A 16,185-nucleotide genomic window follows, 5' to 3' on the forward strand; every position below is an offset into this window, starting at 1 on the left:
GGCATTTGTTTATCAGAAAGAGACTGCTTGCTCTGTCGCAGCCCGCCGCGACCGGGAGACTCATGGGGCGGCGCACAATTGGCCCAGTGTCGTCCTGCTTAGGGGAGGGTTTGTCCGGCAGGAGACTCTGGACTGCAGATCGTCGTCGGAGGCTCCGGACCGGGGACCGTCGCCAGAGGCTGCGGACCGGGGACCGTCGCCGGAGGCTCCGGACCGGGGACCGTCGCCGGAGGCTCCAGACCTGGGACCGTCGCACAATTGGCCCAGCGTCGTCCTGATTAGGGGAGGGTTTGTCCGGCAGGAGACTCTGGACCGCAGATCGTCGCCGGAGGCTCCGGACCGGGGGATCGTCGCTGGAGGCTCCGTACAATGGATCCTCGCTGCAGGCTCCGGGCCATGGATCATCTCTGGAGGCTTCGTGCCATGAATCATCACTGGAGGCTTCGTGCCATGGATCATCACTGGAGGCTTCCTACGTGGAGCCGGAACAGGTCTCACCGGACTGAGGAGACGTACTGGAAGCCTGGTGCATGGAGCTGCCACAGGGCTTACCAGGCTGGAGAGACCTACTGGAGGCCTGGTACGTGGAATCGGAACAGGTCTCACCGGACTGGGGAGATGCCCTGGAAGCCTGGTGCGTGGAGCAGGCACCGGATACTCTGGGCCGTGGAGGCGCACTGGAGGTCTCAAGCCTAGAGCTGGCACAACCCGTCCTGGCTGGATGGTTACTTTCGCCCGGCAAATGCGGGGCGCTAGCACAGGACGCACTGGGCTATGCAGGCGCACCGGAGACACAGTGCGCAGAGCCGGCGCAGGACATCCTGGGCCGAAGAGACGCACTGGAGGCCAGGAGCGCTGAGCCGGCACCATCCGTCCTTGCTGGATGCCCACTCTAGCCCGGCCGATGCGGGGAGCTGGAATATAGCGCACTGGGCTGTGACTGCGCACTGGAGACATGGTGCGCATCACCGCATAGCACGGCGCCCGACCGGTCACGCGCTCCCCACGGTAAGCACGGGGAGTTGGCTCAGGTCTAAACCCTGACTTCGCCAATCTCCCCGTGTGCCTCCCCCCCCCAAAAATGTTTTGGAGCTGCCTCTCGGGCTTCCGTGCTAGCCGTGACCCCTTGTATAGTTGCCGTTCCTCTAATTCCTCGTATCCTCGAGGTTCTGCTCTAGCTGCTTCTATCTCCTCCCTTGGACGATGATACTCTCCAGCCTGCGCCCAGGGACCCTTGCCTTCCAGTATCTCCTCCCATGTCCACTCCTCCAGAAAACTGTGCTTTGTTTTTTTGTGGTGGGATCTTCTGTAACGTGTGTTGTTTGAAGGAGACCAGGGCGCAGCGTAATTTGTGGTCATCATATTTATTTCAATGAGAACCAGCAACAAAATAACAGAGTGAAACCAAAACGAACGTACCATTCCGTAGGCTACAAGAGCTGTACAAAAACAAGATCCCACAACATAGGTGGGAAAAAAGGCTACCTAAGTATGATTCCCAATCAGAGACAACGATAGACAGCTGCCTCTGATTTGGAACCACACTCGGCCAAACACAAAGAAATTAAATTGAGAGACGAGCTTAAAGTTTTCTTTACTGAGCATAATTTTCACTTGTCTGACCGCTTGCATGATGACAAGTTTCTCACACAACTGGTCTATCTGGGTGAGTTTTTTTTTCTTCGCCTGAATGATCTGAATCTAGGATTACAGGGACTCTCCGCAACTATATTCAATGTGCAGGACAACATTGAGGTTATGATTAAGAAGTTGGAGCTCTTCTCTGTCTGCATTAACAAGGACAACACACAGGTCTTTCCATCATTGTATGATTTTTTTGTGTGCAAATGAACTCAAGCTTACGTACAATGTCAAATGCGATATAGCGAAGCACATGAGTGAGCTGGGTGCTTTCACCGAAATGGACGACACAAACAACTGGATTAATTATCCTTGTCATACCTTGCCTCCATTCCACTTACCAATATCTTTAAATCTCATACTACTTTATATATATATAAAGCCTTTCAAAAGAGGACATTGTATTCTCCCTTTTCTGTACTCCCTGACGAAGGCCATGCAGCCGAAACGCGTCGGTTTTTAACAACTTTGTTTCTATTGACATGCCATACTAATAAAGGCATTTTAATTTATTGTATGAAGAGTGACTTGGTCCTCCTTTCTTTTTGATGACCTATTTACACCTTTTACCAAAGAGCACCTTCTATCTACCAAAATATACTATAGTGTACCTTAGTAGCGCTTCCCTTCCTCCTCTTTCTACTTTATATACTGTTGGTTTTATTGTAAGTGGTGATCCTGACTAAAATTGAATTTAAATCAGAAGCCACTGTCAGATTTCAGGATTGGGCTGCGCTCAGAGTATCCTGTCTTGGCAAATCGCGCGATTAAGATACTGATGCCCTTTGCAACCACGTACCTATGTGAGAGTGGATTCTCGGCCCTCACTAGCATGAAAACTAAATACAGGCACAGACTGCGTGGAAAATGATTTAAGAGACTCTCTCCAATACAACCCAACATTGCAGAGTTATGTGCATCCTTTCAAGCACACCCTTCTCATTAACCTGTGGTGAATCATTCACATTTTTCGATGAACAAATAAAGAGCAAAATGATTATTATTATTATATTATTATTTGTGCCCTGGTCCTATAAAAGCTCTTTGTCACTTCCCACGAGCCGGGTGGTGACAAAAATGTGTTTATGTTTAATAAATTGTATTGTATAGCGTGTGTGTGTGTGGCAGGCTTACAATGATGGCAAAAAAACAACATCTGAGAGTGCGCTGACCCTGGTGCTAGAGGGGGTACGCAGCTGGAGGTTGAATGTTTGAAGGGGTACGGGACTATAAAACATTTGGGAACCACTGCACTAGACAATAGATCTGTGATTGACTGACTCGGTGAAGCAAAGGGCCTCAACAGAACAGTGCAGAATATCTCCAGCCAATCTCGGGTTTTTTGGCCGATTACTTTTCTTAGCTTCTTTCTGATCTGTGATTAAACTTTAATTTAAGATCAAAGACAAACATAAGACAGACAAAACATCCTGGTATTTTAGCTCCCACCTTGTTTTCTGTCCGCACAGGAACGATTCCGCTGCAGTTTTTTGACCATTGGGTGAAACACCCAGATATCACTCCTCACCCTCCACTCTGGAATCTGCGTCGCAAACGGCAACCTATTCGCTACATAGTCCACTACTTTTGAACCCTACCGGGCCCTGACCAAAAGTAATACAAAGCAAATAGGGTCCCATTTGGAAAGCACACCGGGATTGTACTCCAATCTCCAGAGAAAGTCTTGATATCCTGTCTGTCTGGCCTCCGCTGACATTTTCCATCCTGTTGCTTGGCATTGTCCTCTTCAAACCTGCGCCAGCATAAACAAAACATTTCAGAGTTATAGCAACTTACAGCATTTGAGTCCTTTTACATTTTTAATTTTATTTTTAAACTTCAAATAGGTTCTACCACGTGGTGTGAGTATTGTTTAGACGAGAGCTCAAACCCCTCTTTTACCCTTCTGCTACTCTCTGTTCATCATATATGCATAGTCACTTTAAGGATACCTACATGTACATACTACCTCAATACGCCTGACTAACAGGTGTCTGTATATAGCCTTGCTACTCTATATAGCCTGTCTACTGCTACTCTCTGTTCATCATATATGCATAGTCACTTTAAGGATACCTACATGTACATACTACCTCAATACGCCTGACTAACAGGTGTCTGTATATAGCCTTGCTACTCTATATAGCCTGTCTACTGCTACTCTCTGTTCATCATATATGCATAGTCACTTTAAGGATACCTACATGTACATACTACCTCAATACGCCTGACTAACAGGTGTCTGTATATAGCCTTGCTACTCTATATAGCCTGTCTACTGCTACTCTCTGTTCATCATATATGCATAGTCACTTTAAGGATACCTACATGTACATACTACCTCAATACGCCTGACTAACAGGTGTCTGTATATAGCCTTGCTACTCTATATAGCCTGTCTACTGCTACTCTCTGTTCATCATATATGCATAGTCACTTTAAGGATACCTACATGTACATACTACCTCAATACGCCTGACTAACAGGTGTCTGTATATAGCCTTGCTACTCTATATAGCCTGTCTACTGCTACTCTCTGTTCATCATATATGCATAGTCACTTTAAGGATACCTACATGTACATACTACCTCAATACGCCTGACTAACAGGTGTCTGTATATAGCCTTGCTACTCTTTTTTCAAATGTCTTTTTACTGTTGTTTTATTTATTTACTTACCTGCACACACACACACACCTTTTTTCCCCGCACCATTGGTTAGAGCCTGTAAGTCAGCATTTCACTGTAAGGTCTACTACACCTGTTGTATTCAGCATTTCACTGTGAGGTCTACTACACCTGTTGTATTCAGCATTTCACTGTAAGGTCTACTACACCTGTTGTATTCAGCATTTCACTGTGAGGTCTACTACACCTGTTGTATTCAGCATTACACTGTGAGGTCTACTACACCTGTTGTATTCAGCATTTCACTGTGAGGTCTACTACACCTGTTGTATTCAGCATTTCACTGTAAGGTCTACTGCACCTGTTGTATTCGGCATTTAACTGTATGGTCTACTACACCTGTTGTATTCAGCATTTCCCTGTGAGGTCTACTACACCTGTTGTATTCAGCATTTCACTGTAAGGTCTACTACACCTGTTGTATTCAGCATTTCACTGTAAGGTCTACTACACCTGTTGTATTCAGCATTTCACTGTAAGGTCTACTACACCTGTTGTATTCAGCATTTCACTGTGAGGTCTACTACACCTGCTGTATTCGGCATTTCACTGTAAGGTCTACTACACCTGTTGTATTCAGCATTTCACTGTAAGGTCTACTACACCTGTTGTATTCGGCATTTCACTGTAAGGTCTACTACACCTGTTGTATTCAGCATTTCACTGTGAGGTCTACTACACCTGTTGTATTCAGCATTTCACTGTGAGGTCTACACCTGTTGTATTCGGCGCACGTGACAAATAAGCTTTGATTTGATTTGAAACACTGAGGGGAGTTGTGATAATACGGTGAGTAGATCATCTACAGAGACACACTATATTATCTGACAGGTTGTTGAATCAGCACAGGACAGGAACCCCAACTAGCTCCCACTTAGGCACAACTTCAGGCTCTCTCTATTCAGTCAAAACCACTAGGCAGGTATCTGGGTCAAACACAATGGTCTCTCTTGCACCGCGTGCTTTGACTCAACTAAACAATGTTTACAGAGTGAAATAAATAAATAAATGCATATCACAGTAAATACAGATTCACTTTCTATCTCGGTTGAAATAATATATTTAAAAAAATAATAATCTGGATATTGGATTTGACTCTGTTTTCAGTGCATTATCTGTATGCTAATGTAATAGCTTTTGCAAGGCATACTTTGATGAAATACCTGGCTGTCAAAAATAGAAAATTATTGTTGTTACTTTGCCACGACATTTCAATATCCCTGACAGCTGTTCTATGATTTTCTGTGAAAATGCTACTATCCAATAATACCTAGAGAACATAATGTAGTATGAGATTTACAATAATACCTAGAGAACATAATGTAGTATGAGATTTACAATAATACCTAGAGAACATAATGTAGTATGAGATTTACAATAATACCTAGAGAACATAATGTAGTATGAGATTTACAATAATACCTAGAGAACATAATGTAGTATGAGATTTACAATAATACCTAGAGAACATAATGTAGTATGAGATTTACAATAATACAAACTGTAAATAAAGTAGGATGGGATTATTGTTGTTATTATGAAATCAGTCATTACTGTACCTCATGACAGTCACGTTGGTGAAATTATGAAATCAGTCATTACTGTACCTCATGACAGTCACATTGGTGAAGAGAGCTATGTTTTTGCTTATGTTGTTTCCATAGCAATTTAGTTGCAGTTGCACTAAGAGATTGTGACAAAATTAAATGTAAAAAAAAATCTATATTTTTAAAACACAGTCATAGACTTCTTTGGCTTTGACCCTTGACCCTTGACCCCTGGCCTCTGAGATAAAAAGGACACATCTTTGGATTAGCCGAACAACAAGGCCCAAAACGTGACTAATTATCAGATCTGAGTTTGATGAAAAACATATCCTTTGGAGGCTGGTCCTGCCCTTGTCCTGGAATGTCCCATGGTGCCTTGTTATCCAATTGGCTGTTATCCACAAACCAACTGACTATTAGCAGGGATCAGTGGAGAAGCCGGGTTCAGACATCCAGGTCTTCAATGAGGAGCTGGTACAATAACATGACATTACAGTTGGAGGTCAACAACTCTGATTGCGATCGAATGTCAAACATGACTATCGGTATGCATATTTACATGACATTACATGATTATCGGTATGCATATTTACATGACATTACATGATTATCGGTATGCATATTTACATGACATTACATGATTATCGGTATGCATATTTACATGACATCACATGATTATCGGTATGCATATTTACATGACATCACATGATTATCGGTATGCATATTTACATGACATTACATGATTATCGGTATGCATATTTACATGACATTACATGATTATCGGTATGCATATTTACATGACATCACATGATTATCGGTATGCATATTTACATGACATCACATGATTATCGGTATGCATATTTACTCCTGTGGTTTGACTCTGTTGTGGTTTGATGAAGGCTCTACGGCAGAAACACATCCATGACATGAGACGGTGGAGACAATAACGGGTGAAACTGATCAGGGTGTGACACTGGGATTGAACCCAGGTCTGTAGTGACACCTCAAGCACTGTGATGCAGTGCCTTAGTCCACTGCGCCACTCAGCAGAAATAAGCAACTCATTCTAAAACACTGAGAAATATAGAAATGTCATCAATTACATATGACATGACCCTCTCCTGGACTAGATTTAAAGTATACTAAACCCTCCCCTTGACTAGAATTTTTAAAAGCATGACCCTCCTCCATTTTCCTCCAGGTATCAATTCTGTACAATTTCAATCCATCCCTAATTAACTTAGTTAGAGTTATTGTTTTTTTTTGTCCGATATTTTTTTTATTTTTTTTTTATCAGAGCCCCCGTCCTCACAGGAGGGCTTTTGCCTTCTGGTAGGCCGTCATTGTAAATAATAATTTGTTCTTAACTGATTTGCCTAGTAAAATAATGATACAATAAAAATACTAATTAAATGTCTCATTGTGCATTTTATATTGAATCCTTGTCAGGGTTTGACATTGGGTGGTGTTGGTCTGTACAGGACAGGGGGAAACAGTACATACTGTATGTCAATGTCAATTTAAGGGGCTTTATTAGCATGGGAAACATTTGTTAACATTGCCGAAGCAAGTGAAATAGATAATAAACACGTATTGAATTAAACAATCCAAAATGTACAGTAAACATTAAACTTACAAAAGTTCCAAAATAAAAAAGACATTTCAAATGTCATATTATGTCTATATACAGTGTTGTAACGATAGTTAAAGTACGACAGGGAAAATAAATAAACATAAATATGGGTTGTATTGACAATGGTGTTTGCGTTTCACTAGTTGCCTTTTTCTTGTGACAACAGGTCACAAATCATTCGCCAGATCCCAATTGGTATGTCGAATTTGATGAATTTGATGTTCCTTTAGATGGCATAGAAGACCCTTCTTGCCTTGTCTCTCAGATCGTCAATAGTGTCTCTCTCTCTCTCTCTCTCTCTCTCTCTCTGTCTCTCTCTCTCTCTGTCTGTCTGTCTCTCTCTCTCTCTCTCTCTCTCTCTCTCTCTCTCTCTCTCTCTCTCTGTCTCGCTCTCTTCTCTGTCTCTCTCTCCTTTAGCAACCTGTAAACAGGAGTTGTCCTTGGGGACTGGTGAGGGCCGAGGGACGAGGGGGCGAGAGCCATGGGGTGAAGGGCGAGGGAAGGTCTCATGTGGCCTCAGTACAGTATGTTGTACATCTTCCTATCTGTGGACCGTTGACTGGCAGACAATAGCGGAGTTAAGAGAGATAGAACTACACGGCCTCATCACATTGAAGCATGTTGGTAAATCAAACCGCTGGGGACAAGAGAGACAGAGAGCGAGAGAGAGAGTGAGAGAGAGAGGGCGAGAGAGAGAGAGAGAGACAGAGACAGAGAGCGAGAGAGACAGAGAGATGGAGAGAGAGGGAGAGAGAGAGACAGAGAGCGAGAGAGAGAGAGAGAGAGAGAGAGAGAGAGAGAGAGAGAGAGAGAGAGAGAGAGAGAGAGAGAGAGAGAGATAGGGCGAGACAGAGAGATAGGGCGAGACAGAGAGAGAGGGCGAGAGACAGAGAGAGAGGGCGAGAGACAGAGAGAGGGGGTGAGAGACAGAGAGAGAGGGCGAGAGAGTGAGAGAGAGAGAAAGAGAGAGAGAGAGAGAGAGAGAGAGAGAGAGAGAGAGAGAGAGAGAGAGAGAGAGAGGGCAAGACAGAGAGAGAGGGCGAGAGACAGAGAGAGAGGGCGAGAGACAGAGAGAGAGGGCGAGAGACAGAGAGAGAGAGAGTGCTTGCTTGCATGTGTGCAGGGTTATACTGTATAAATACTCTAGTGACATAACATTGAAGGACAATGGTGTGTGTGTGTAATTTATGTCTGTGGAGAGACTCAAACTTGGCTTCCATTTTGTCAGGATGCTCATCTCATGACCCTGTGGACATGGTGAGTTGAGGATTGGGGGAGGGGAAGCGGATCTGAGAAGTGTTCCTAGGGGAGATTTCACCTAGGAGACATTTGAGTCATTATCCATGCAGGCAAAGCAAACAACAAATCTGTTCTGAACACAGATACAGATAGGTTTCAACCATAAGGCATACTGTTTATAGTTCAAGGATCTATTGAAGGCCTTAAACCATCAGTAGGGAAACTGACCCAAGATCAGGGGCAATTTCAACCTAATCCGCTCCAAGTCATGAGAAACCAAGAACATAAATTGAATCCACAAAGGTAAGTTCTAGGTTTGACTCTATACAGTGTACGGAGTGATGGGAACCAGGCCAATAATTTCCCTTTCCTTCCCCTAGGGTATACAGTTAAAGTCGGGAAGTTTACATACACTTAGGTTGGAGTCATTAACACGCGTTTTTCAACCACTCCACAATCATCTTGTTTAAACAAACTATAGTTTTGGCAAGTCGGTTGGGACATCTACTTTGTGCATGACACAAGTCATTTTTCCAGCAATTGTTTACAGACAGATTATTTCACTTATAATTCACTGTATCACAATTCCAGTGGGTCAGAAGTTTACATACACTAAGTTGACTGTGCCTTTAAACAGCTTGGAAAATTCCCGAAAATTATGTCAATGCTTTAGAAGCTTCTGATAGGCTAATTGACATAATTTGAGTCAATTGTAGGTGTACCTGTGAATGTATTTCAAGGCCTAATGTCAAACTCAGTGCCTCTTTGTGTGACATCATGGGAAAATCACAAGAAATCAGCCAAGACCTCAGAAAAAGAAATGTAGACCTCCACAAGTCTGGTTCATCCTTGGGAGCAATTTCCAGATGCCTGAAGGTACCACGTTCATATGTACAAACAATAGTACGCAAGTATAAACACCATGGGACCACGCAGCCATCATACCGCTCAGGAAGGAGACGCATTCTTTCTCCTAGAGATGAACGTACTTTGGTGCGAAAAGTGCAAGTCAATCCCAGAACAACAGCAAAGGACCTTGTGAAGCTGCTTGAGGAAACAGGTACCAAAGTATCTATATCCACAGTAAAATGAGTCCTATATCGACCTAACCTGAAAGGCCACTCAGCAAGGAAGAAGCCACTGCTCCAAAACCGCCATAAAAATGCCAGACTACGGTTTGCAAGTGCACATGGGGACAAAGATCGTACTTTTTGGAAAAATGTCCTCTGGTCTGATGAAACAAAAATAGTGTCACGTTCTGACCATAGTTCTTTTGCATTTTCTTTGTTTTAGTGTGGTCAGGGCGTGAGTTGGGTGGGTAATCTGTTTTCTATTTCTATGTTGGTTTTCTGTGTTTGGCCTGATATGGTTCTCAATCAGAGGCAGCTGTCAATCGTTGTCCCTGATTGGGAACCATATTTAGGTATCCTGTTTTCTGTTGGGTTTTGTGGGTGGTTGTTTTCAACCTCCTCTGAGGTAATTACCTCCTCTGAGTCCTCTGATCCTTCAAACGTCTCCTCCTCAGACGAGGAGGAAGACGACAGCCGTTACAAATAGAACGGTTTGGCCATAATGATGTTTGGAGGAAAAAGGGGGATGCTTGCAAGCCGAAGAACACCATCCCAACCGTGAAGCACGGGGGTGGCAGCATCATGTTGTGGGGGTGCTTTGCTGCAGGAGGGACTGGTGTGTCTCACAAAATAGAAGGCATCATGAGGCAGTAAAATGATGTGGATATACTGAAGCAACATCTCAAGACATCAGTCAGGAAGTTAACGCTTGGTCGCAAATGGGTCTTCCAAATGGACAATGACCCCAAGCATACTTCCAAAGTTGTGGCAAAATGGCTTAAGGACAACAAAGTCAAGGTATTGGAGAGGCCATCACAAAGCCCTGACCTCAATCCCATAGAAAATTTGTGGGCAGAATTGAAAAAGCGTGTGCGAGCAATTTACAGGCAATGCTACCAAATACTAATTGAGTGTATGTAAACTTCTGACCCACTAGGAATGTGATGAAAGAAATAAAAGCTGAAATAAATAATTCTCTCTACTATTATTCTGACATTTCACATTCTTCAAATGAAATGGTGTTTCTAACTAACCTAAGACAGGAAATTTTTACTAGGAGTAAATGTCAGGAATTGTGAAAAACTGAGTTTAAATGTATTTGGCTAAGGTGTATGTAAACTTCCGACTTCAACTGTACATAGTTTCTCTAAGTTAAAGGTCTGGAGTTGCATAAAATAGGTTAAATTACACTTGGCATTCACAACAAACCCCAACAAACCACACCACAACACACCGCACCACAACACACCACACCCCAACCCACCACAACAAACCACAACTCACCACATGACACTAGTCTGAGGGGGTATTATACATAACACTGGTCTGAGGGGGTATTATACATAACACTGGTCTGAGGGGGTATAACACTGGTCTGAGGGGGTATCATACATAACACTGGTCTGAGGGGGTATCATACATAACACTGGTCTGAGGGGGTATCACACATAACACTGGTCTGAGGGGGTATCATACATGACACTAGTCTGAGGGGGTATCATACATAACACTAGTCTGAGGGGGTATCATACATAACACTGGTCTGAGGGGGTATCATACATAACACTGGTCTGAGGGGGTATTATACATAACACTGGTCTGAGGGGGTATTATACATAACACTGGTCTGAGGGGGTATCATACATAACACTGGTCTGAGGGGGTATCATACATAACACTTGTCTGAGGGGGTATCCCAAATGGCACCCTATTTCCTGTATATTTACCAGAGCCCTATGGGGTTGAGGTCAGGGTAAGGGTCAGGGTTAGGGTCAGTGTTGAGGTCAGGGATAGTGTTGGTTTTGGGATCAGGCTTATGGTTAAGGTTAGTGTTGGGGTTAGGGTTAGGGTTAAAGTAAGTGTTGGGGTCAGGGTTATTGTTGAGGTCAGGTTTGAGGTCAGGGTTGGGGTCAGGGTTGGGGTCAGGGTTGGGGTTGGGGTTAGGGTTAGGTTTCTGTTTGTCTGCTCTGTTGACTGCTGTAAATGAATCTGAGACCCCCTAATGGGGCCGACACCACCCACCTGTATTCGGCCACAGAGGGGCGCGACTGGTCATTTTAGGCCATCCTGCCGTGACGAACATTACCCATATGCGCATGGAACAAGAATATCATAATGTGCTTTTGATGCCTTTATAATTCTTATTTAGAAGCATAAAAATAACGGTTAACCTCGTATTTAGAATTTATCTGCAGCCTGTAACAATTGCTTGTGTTCCGTTTCACATGTTCAAAACCTAAGCCCCTCCCTTAAGTCTACTATAACGAAGGCAGGTTCAACAGCAACGCCTGACTTTTTTTTATCCTGGTGATTTTATGATATCATTACATTTTACATGTATATATTGCTATTGTTGTTAAAAGAAAAAACATATTGGTTGTAATAAAATATAACCAAAAATAAAATAAAAAATCTTATTAGAATGATTCACTTTGCTTGATATTATGGTGACAACGTTCGTGGCGCTCATACAATGCAACTTCTGGAGATGTGTCAATGCCGTCTGATCTGTAAGAGGGTTCCAATTATGTCTATAAAACATAAGCCTATTTAGGAGCAGAAACGGTGAGAGGACATTCTCTCTGTCTCTTTATATTGGATCTTTGTCCAGCTACTGTGAAAAAGTTTGGACGTGCGTAAAACCCTCCCTGGTCTGCGTTGTCTCAATAGTATACGTCCACGGGGAGAAATGATGGTGTCTGTAAGTGTGACAGAGCCTATTTAAAACAACTTGTTGTTTCGTTTTTTGTTTAGAATTTGATTCAAATTATTTGTTCTCTTTTTAGGCCTTATCAATAATTAATTTATTTCCTTCTTATTGACAATGGCATGTCCATTATCAATCTTAATGTAATTTACAGTAGGCCTAGCCCCTATATCAGTGTGAATGCTACTGAAGCCGTGCAACTGCTTAGAAAAATGCAGACTGCAAATGGGTTCAAGTTAACGCATTTAGCAAAGATGGGTCTACATTTTGTTATTTCGTTTCTGTACGCCTTTCAACAAACTATAAAAAGCTAACATTGGAATTGGAGTTGTTTCCACGGCGATACACTGTTAAACTTGAAGTTTCCACATATTTTCACCATGGAGCACGTTCTGATTGGCCAGTGATGGGGCCCAAGCCTCGACACCCCCCACAACTTGTTTATTCATTAAAACCCAACCGTTTCGCGCCAACGCCAGCAAGTGTGCCGATAATTGAGATAGTGGAAATATTTCTGACAAACCCCTGATCCTATAACGTTACCACCTCCTCTTCTATTTACCATTACGTTATGTTTGTTAAAATATAGTCCCTATGAGTCTGTTTACAGCATTGGTGTGTAAGTAGGCTTACCGGAGTTACATTGCAACACCTTCCAGTTGCTGAACTGAGCTCTCTGAGTCATGCAGACCTCAGTCAAATACAGGACATATCTGGGTCAAGTACAGGACATATCTGGGTCAAGTACAGGACATATCTGGGTCAAGTACAGGACATATCTGGGTCAAGTACAGGACATATCTGGGTCAAATACAGGACATATCTGGGTCAAATACAGGACATATCTGGGTCAAATACAGGACATATCTGGGTCACATACAGGACATATCTGGGTCAAATACAGGACATATCTGGGTCAAATACAGGACATATCTGGGTCAAATACAGGACATATCTGGGTCACATACAGGACATATCTGGGTCAAATACAGGACATATCTGGGTCAAATACAGGACATATCTGGGTCACATACAGGACATATCTGGGTCAAATACAGGACATATCTGGGTCAAATACAGGACATATCTGGGTCAAATACAGGACATATCTGGGTCACATACAGGACATATCTGGGTCAAATACAGGACATATCTGGGTCAAATACAGGACATATCTGGGTCAAATACAGGACATATCTGGGTCACATACAGGACATATCTGGGTCAAATACAGGACATATCTGGGTCACATACAGGACATATCTGGGTCAAATACAGGACATATCTGGGTCAAATACAGGACATATCTGGGTCACATACAGGACATATCTGGGTCAAATACAGGACATATCTGGGTCACATACAGGACATATCTGGGTCAAATACAGGACATATCTGGGTCACATACAGGACATATCTGGGTCAAATACAGGACATATCTGGGTCACATACAGGACATATCTGGGTCAAATACATAATATGAAAAATTATTTAAAGTTTGCCTGATGATTCATTTTGGAGTTTGCACTTCAAAAACTATGCTGTGAGTTTCACTGTAGCCTGTCAGAGAAACTAAATTAAGATTGAAAATATTTGACACAGGTCATGTCATCTTAATTGATGTTTCATTTTAGAAACACGACACAAGAAGGTGTTATGGAAACAGTGTTTCTGTATCTAACCTTAATACCTGTCCTGTGTTTTATTGACAGTACTGTAGCAGATTGGAACAAGAAGGTGTTACGGAAATGTTTTTTCTGTATCTAACCTTAATAAAGGATCGGACACTTTTTTTCAAATTTCTTCTAAAATGACATACCCAAATCTAACTGCCTGTAGCTCAGGACCTGAAGCAAGGATATGCACATTCTTGTTACCATTTGAAAGGAAACACTTTGAAGTTTGTGGAAATGCGAAATTAATGTAGGAGAATAGAACACATTAGCTCTGGTAAAAGAGCAGGTGTGCGTCGGTGGTAATGATCCAGTTTAGTGACGCCTAGAAGGCCGGTGACGTAGACCTCTGGAGCTGGAGAACGGAATGTACCGGGGGGAATCCTAACACCTAATTACCTGTCCTGTGTTTTACTAGCAGTACTGTAGCAGATTGGAACACCATAAAAGTGACTGTAGATTACAGTTATCTTTTTAACCTGCTCTCAAGTGTGTCAATGTCACATAATGTTAATATAGGTCAAGGTCAAAGTGACCTTATCATATTTACATCCGAAACAAGATGGGTGTGACGAATCATAGTTTCACAATGTGTGTTTTCCATTAAACGGTTGACACGACACGGTTGAGACGACACGGTTGACACGACACGGTTGACTAGACAGCAAATCAAGTTGGACAGGTCATGTTCAACATTCCTTCTAAGGACTTCCTGTTGTTCTTATTGTATAATTCAAAAACGTATTAATTAATAATGGTTAAGATATATTAAGTTACTACTACCTAATAAGGTAATTTAAGTATGCTCTCTCTAATTCTCTCCTTCTCTCTTTCTTTCTCTCTCTCGGAGGACCTGAGCCCTAGGACCATGCGTCAGGACGACCGGGCATGATGACTCCTTGCTGTCCCCAGTCCACCTGGCCTTGCTGCTGTTCCAGTTTCAACTGTTCTGCCTGCGGTTATGGAACCCTGACCTGTCCACCGGACGTGCTACCTGTCCCAGACCTGCTGTTTTCAACTCTTAATGATCGTCTATGAAAAGCCAACTGACATTTATTCCTGATTATTATTTGACCATGCTGGTCATTTATGAACATTTTGAACATCTTGGCCATGTTCTGTTATAATCTCCACCCGGCACAGCCAGAAGAGGACTGGCCACCCCTCATAGCCTGGTTCCTCTCAAGGTTTCTTCCTAGGTTTTGGCCTTTCTAGGGAGTTTTTGCCAGCCACCGTGCTTCTACACCTGCATTGCTTGCTGTTTGGGGTTTTAGGCTGGGTTTCTGTACAGCACTTCGAGATATTAGCTGATGTACGAAGGGCTATATAAAATAAACTTGATTGTATACAATCTAGTTATCTTTACTATTCTGTGGACTTTCATGTCTATTCATTTGAATGTAGATCACAACACATCACGGCATACCTGGCTTCACGAGGGGGCAAAAGGGTACTTTGGCCCCTCAGTTTTAGTTTTATGTCCCTATATAAAAATAGCAAAAAATGTCAAATGATTACGGTTGGCGCAGAATCTGTATCTCCACTGCATTGTGTCAGCCCGCCACGGTGTGTGTGTAGGAGGGGTATGGAAAGCCACTGGGGCACAAGGATTCCATTAGCTGGTAATTGCAGGCTTTTTTCACCGATGAAATAAATGAGAAGCTGATAAATAAAACTGTAGCCAAATTGACCGGGACTGAGGAGAGAGAGAGAGAGAGGAGCCTTGGCCAAGGCTACTGTTGATTGCGAAGATGGAGGCCATTTTCATTGAAGGAACACTAAAGTTACAGAGTATGCCCAAGGTGAAAAGCCTACAAGGCATGGCTCTAGTCTGCCACCATCTAGTCGCGTTTTGCCACGCTTTGACACCTCGCTGTGGGAGTAAAATAAATGATTGGATGCACATTCATTCACCTCACTAAAAACATGTTTTTTAGGAGGCTAAAACAATGATTTGGTAAAACAGTAAAGTAGATTATCCTCGTGA

General features: G+C 42.8%; 1 protein-coding gene across 1 annotated transcript in view; it reads right to left on the reverse strand.

The window, feature by feature from the left end:
- Nucleotides 1–8,747: 8,747 nt before the first annotated feature.
- LOC129842261 (uncharacterized) overlaps nucleotides 8,748–16,185 on the reverse strand; it is a 53,694-nt gene continuing 46,256 nt past the window's right edge. The window contains exon 3 of the mRNA XM_055910738.1: nucleotides 8,748–8,811. Coding sequence (XP_055766713.1) covers nucleotides 8,748–8,811 — 64 coding nt within the window. The remainder of the gene's footprint in view (nucleotides 8,812–16,185) is intronic.

This window comes from Salvelinus fontinalis, unplaced genomic scaffold (assembly GCF_029448725.1).
Source record: "Salvelinus fontinalis isolate EN_2023a unplaced genomic scaffold, ASM2944872v1 scaffold_0027, whole genome shotgun sequence".
NCBI lineage: Eukaryota > Metazoa > Chordata > Actinopteri > Salmoniformes > Salmonidae > Salvelinus > Salvelinus fontinalis.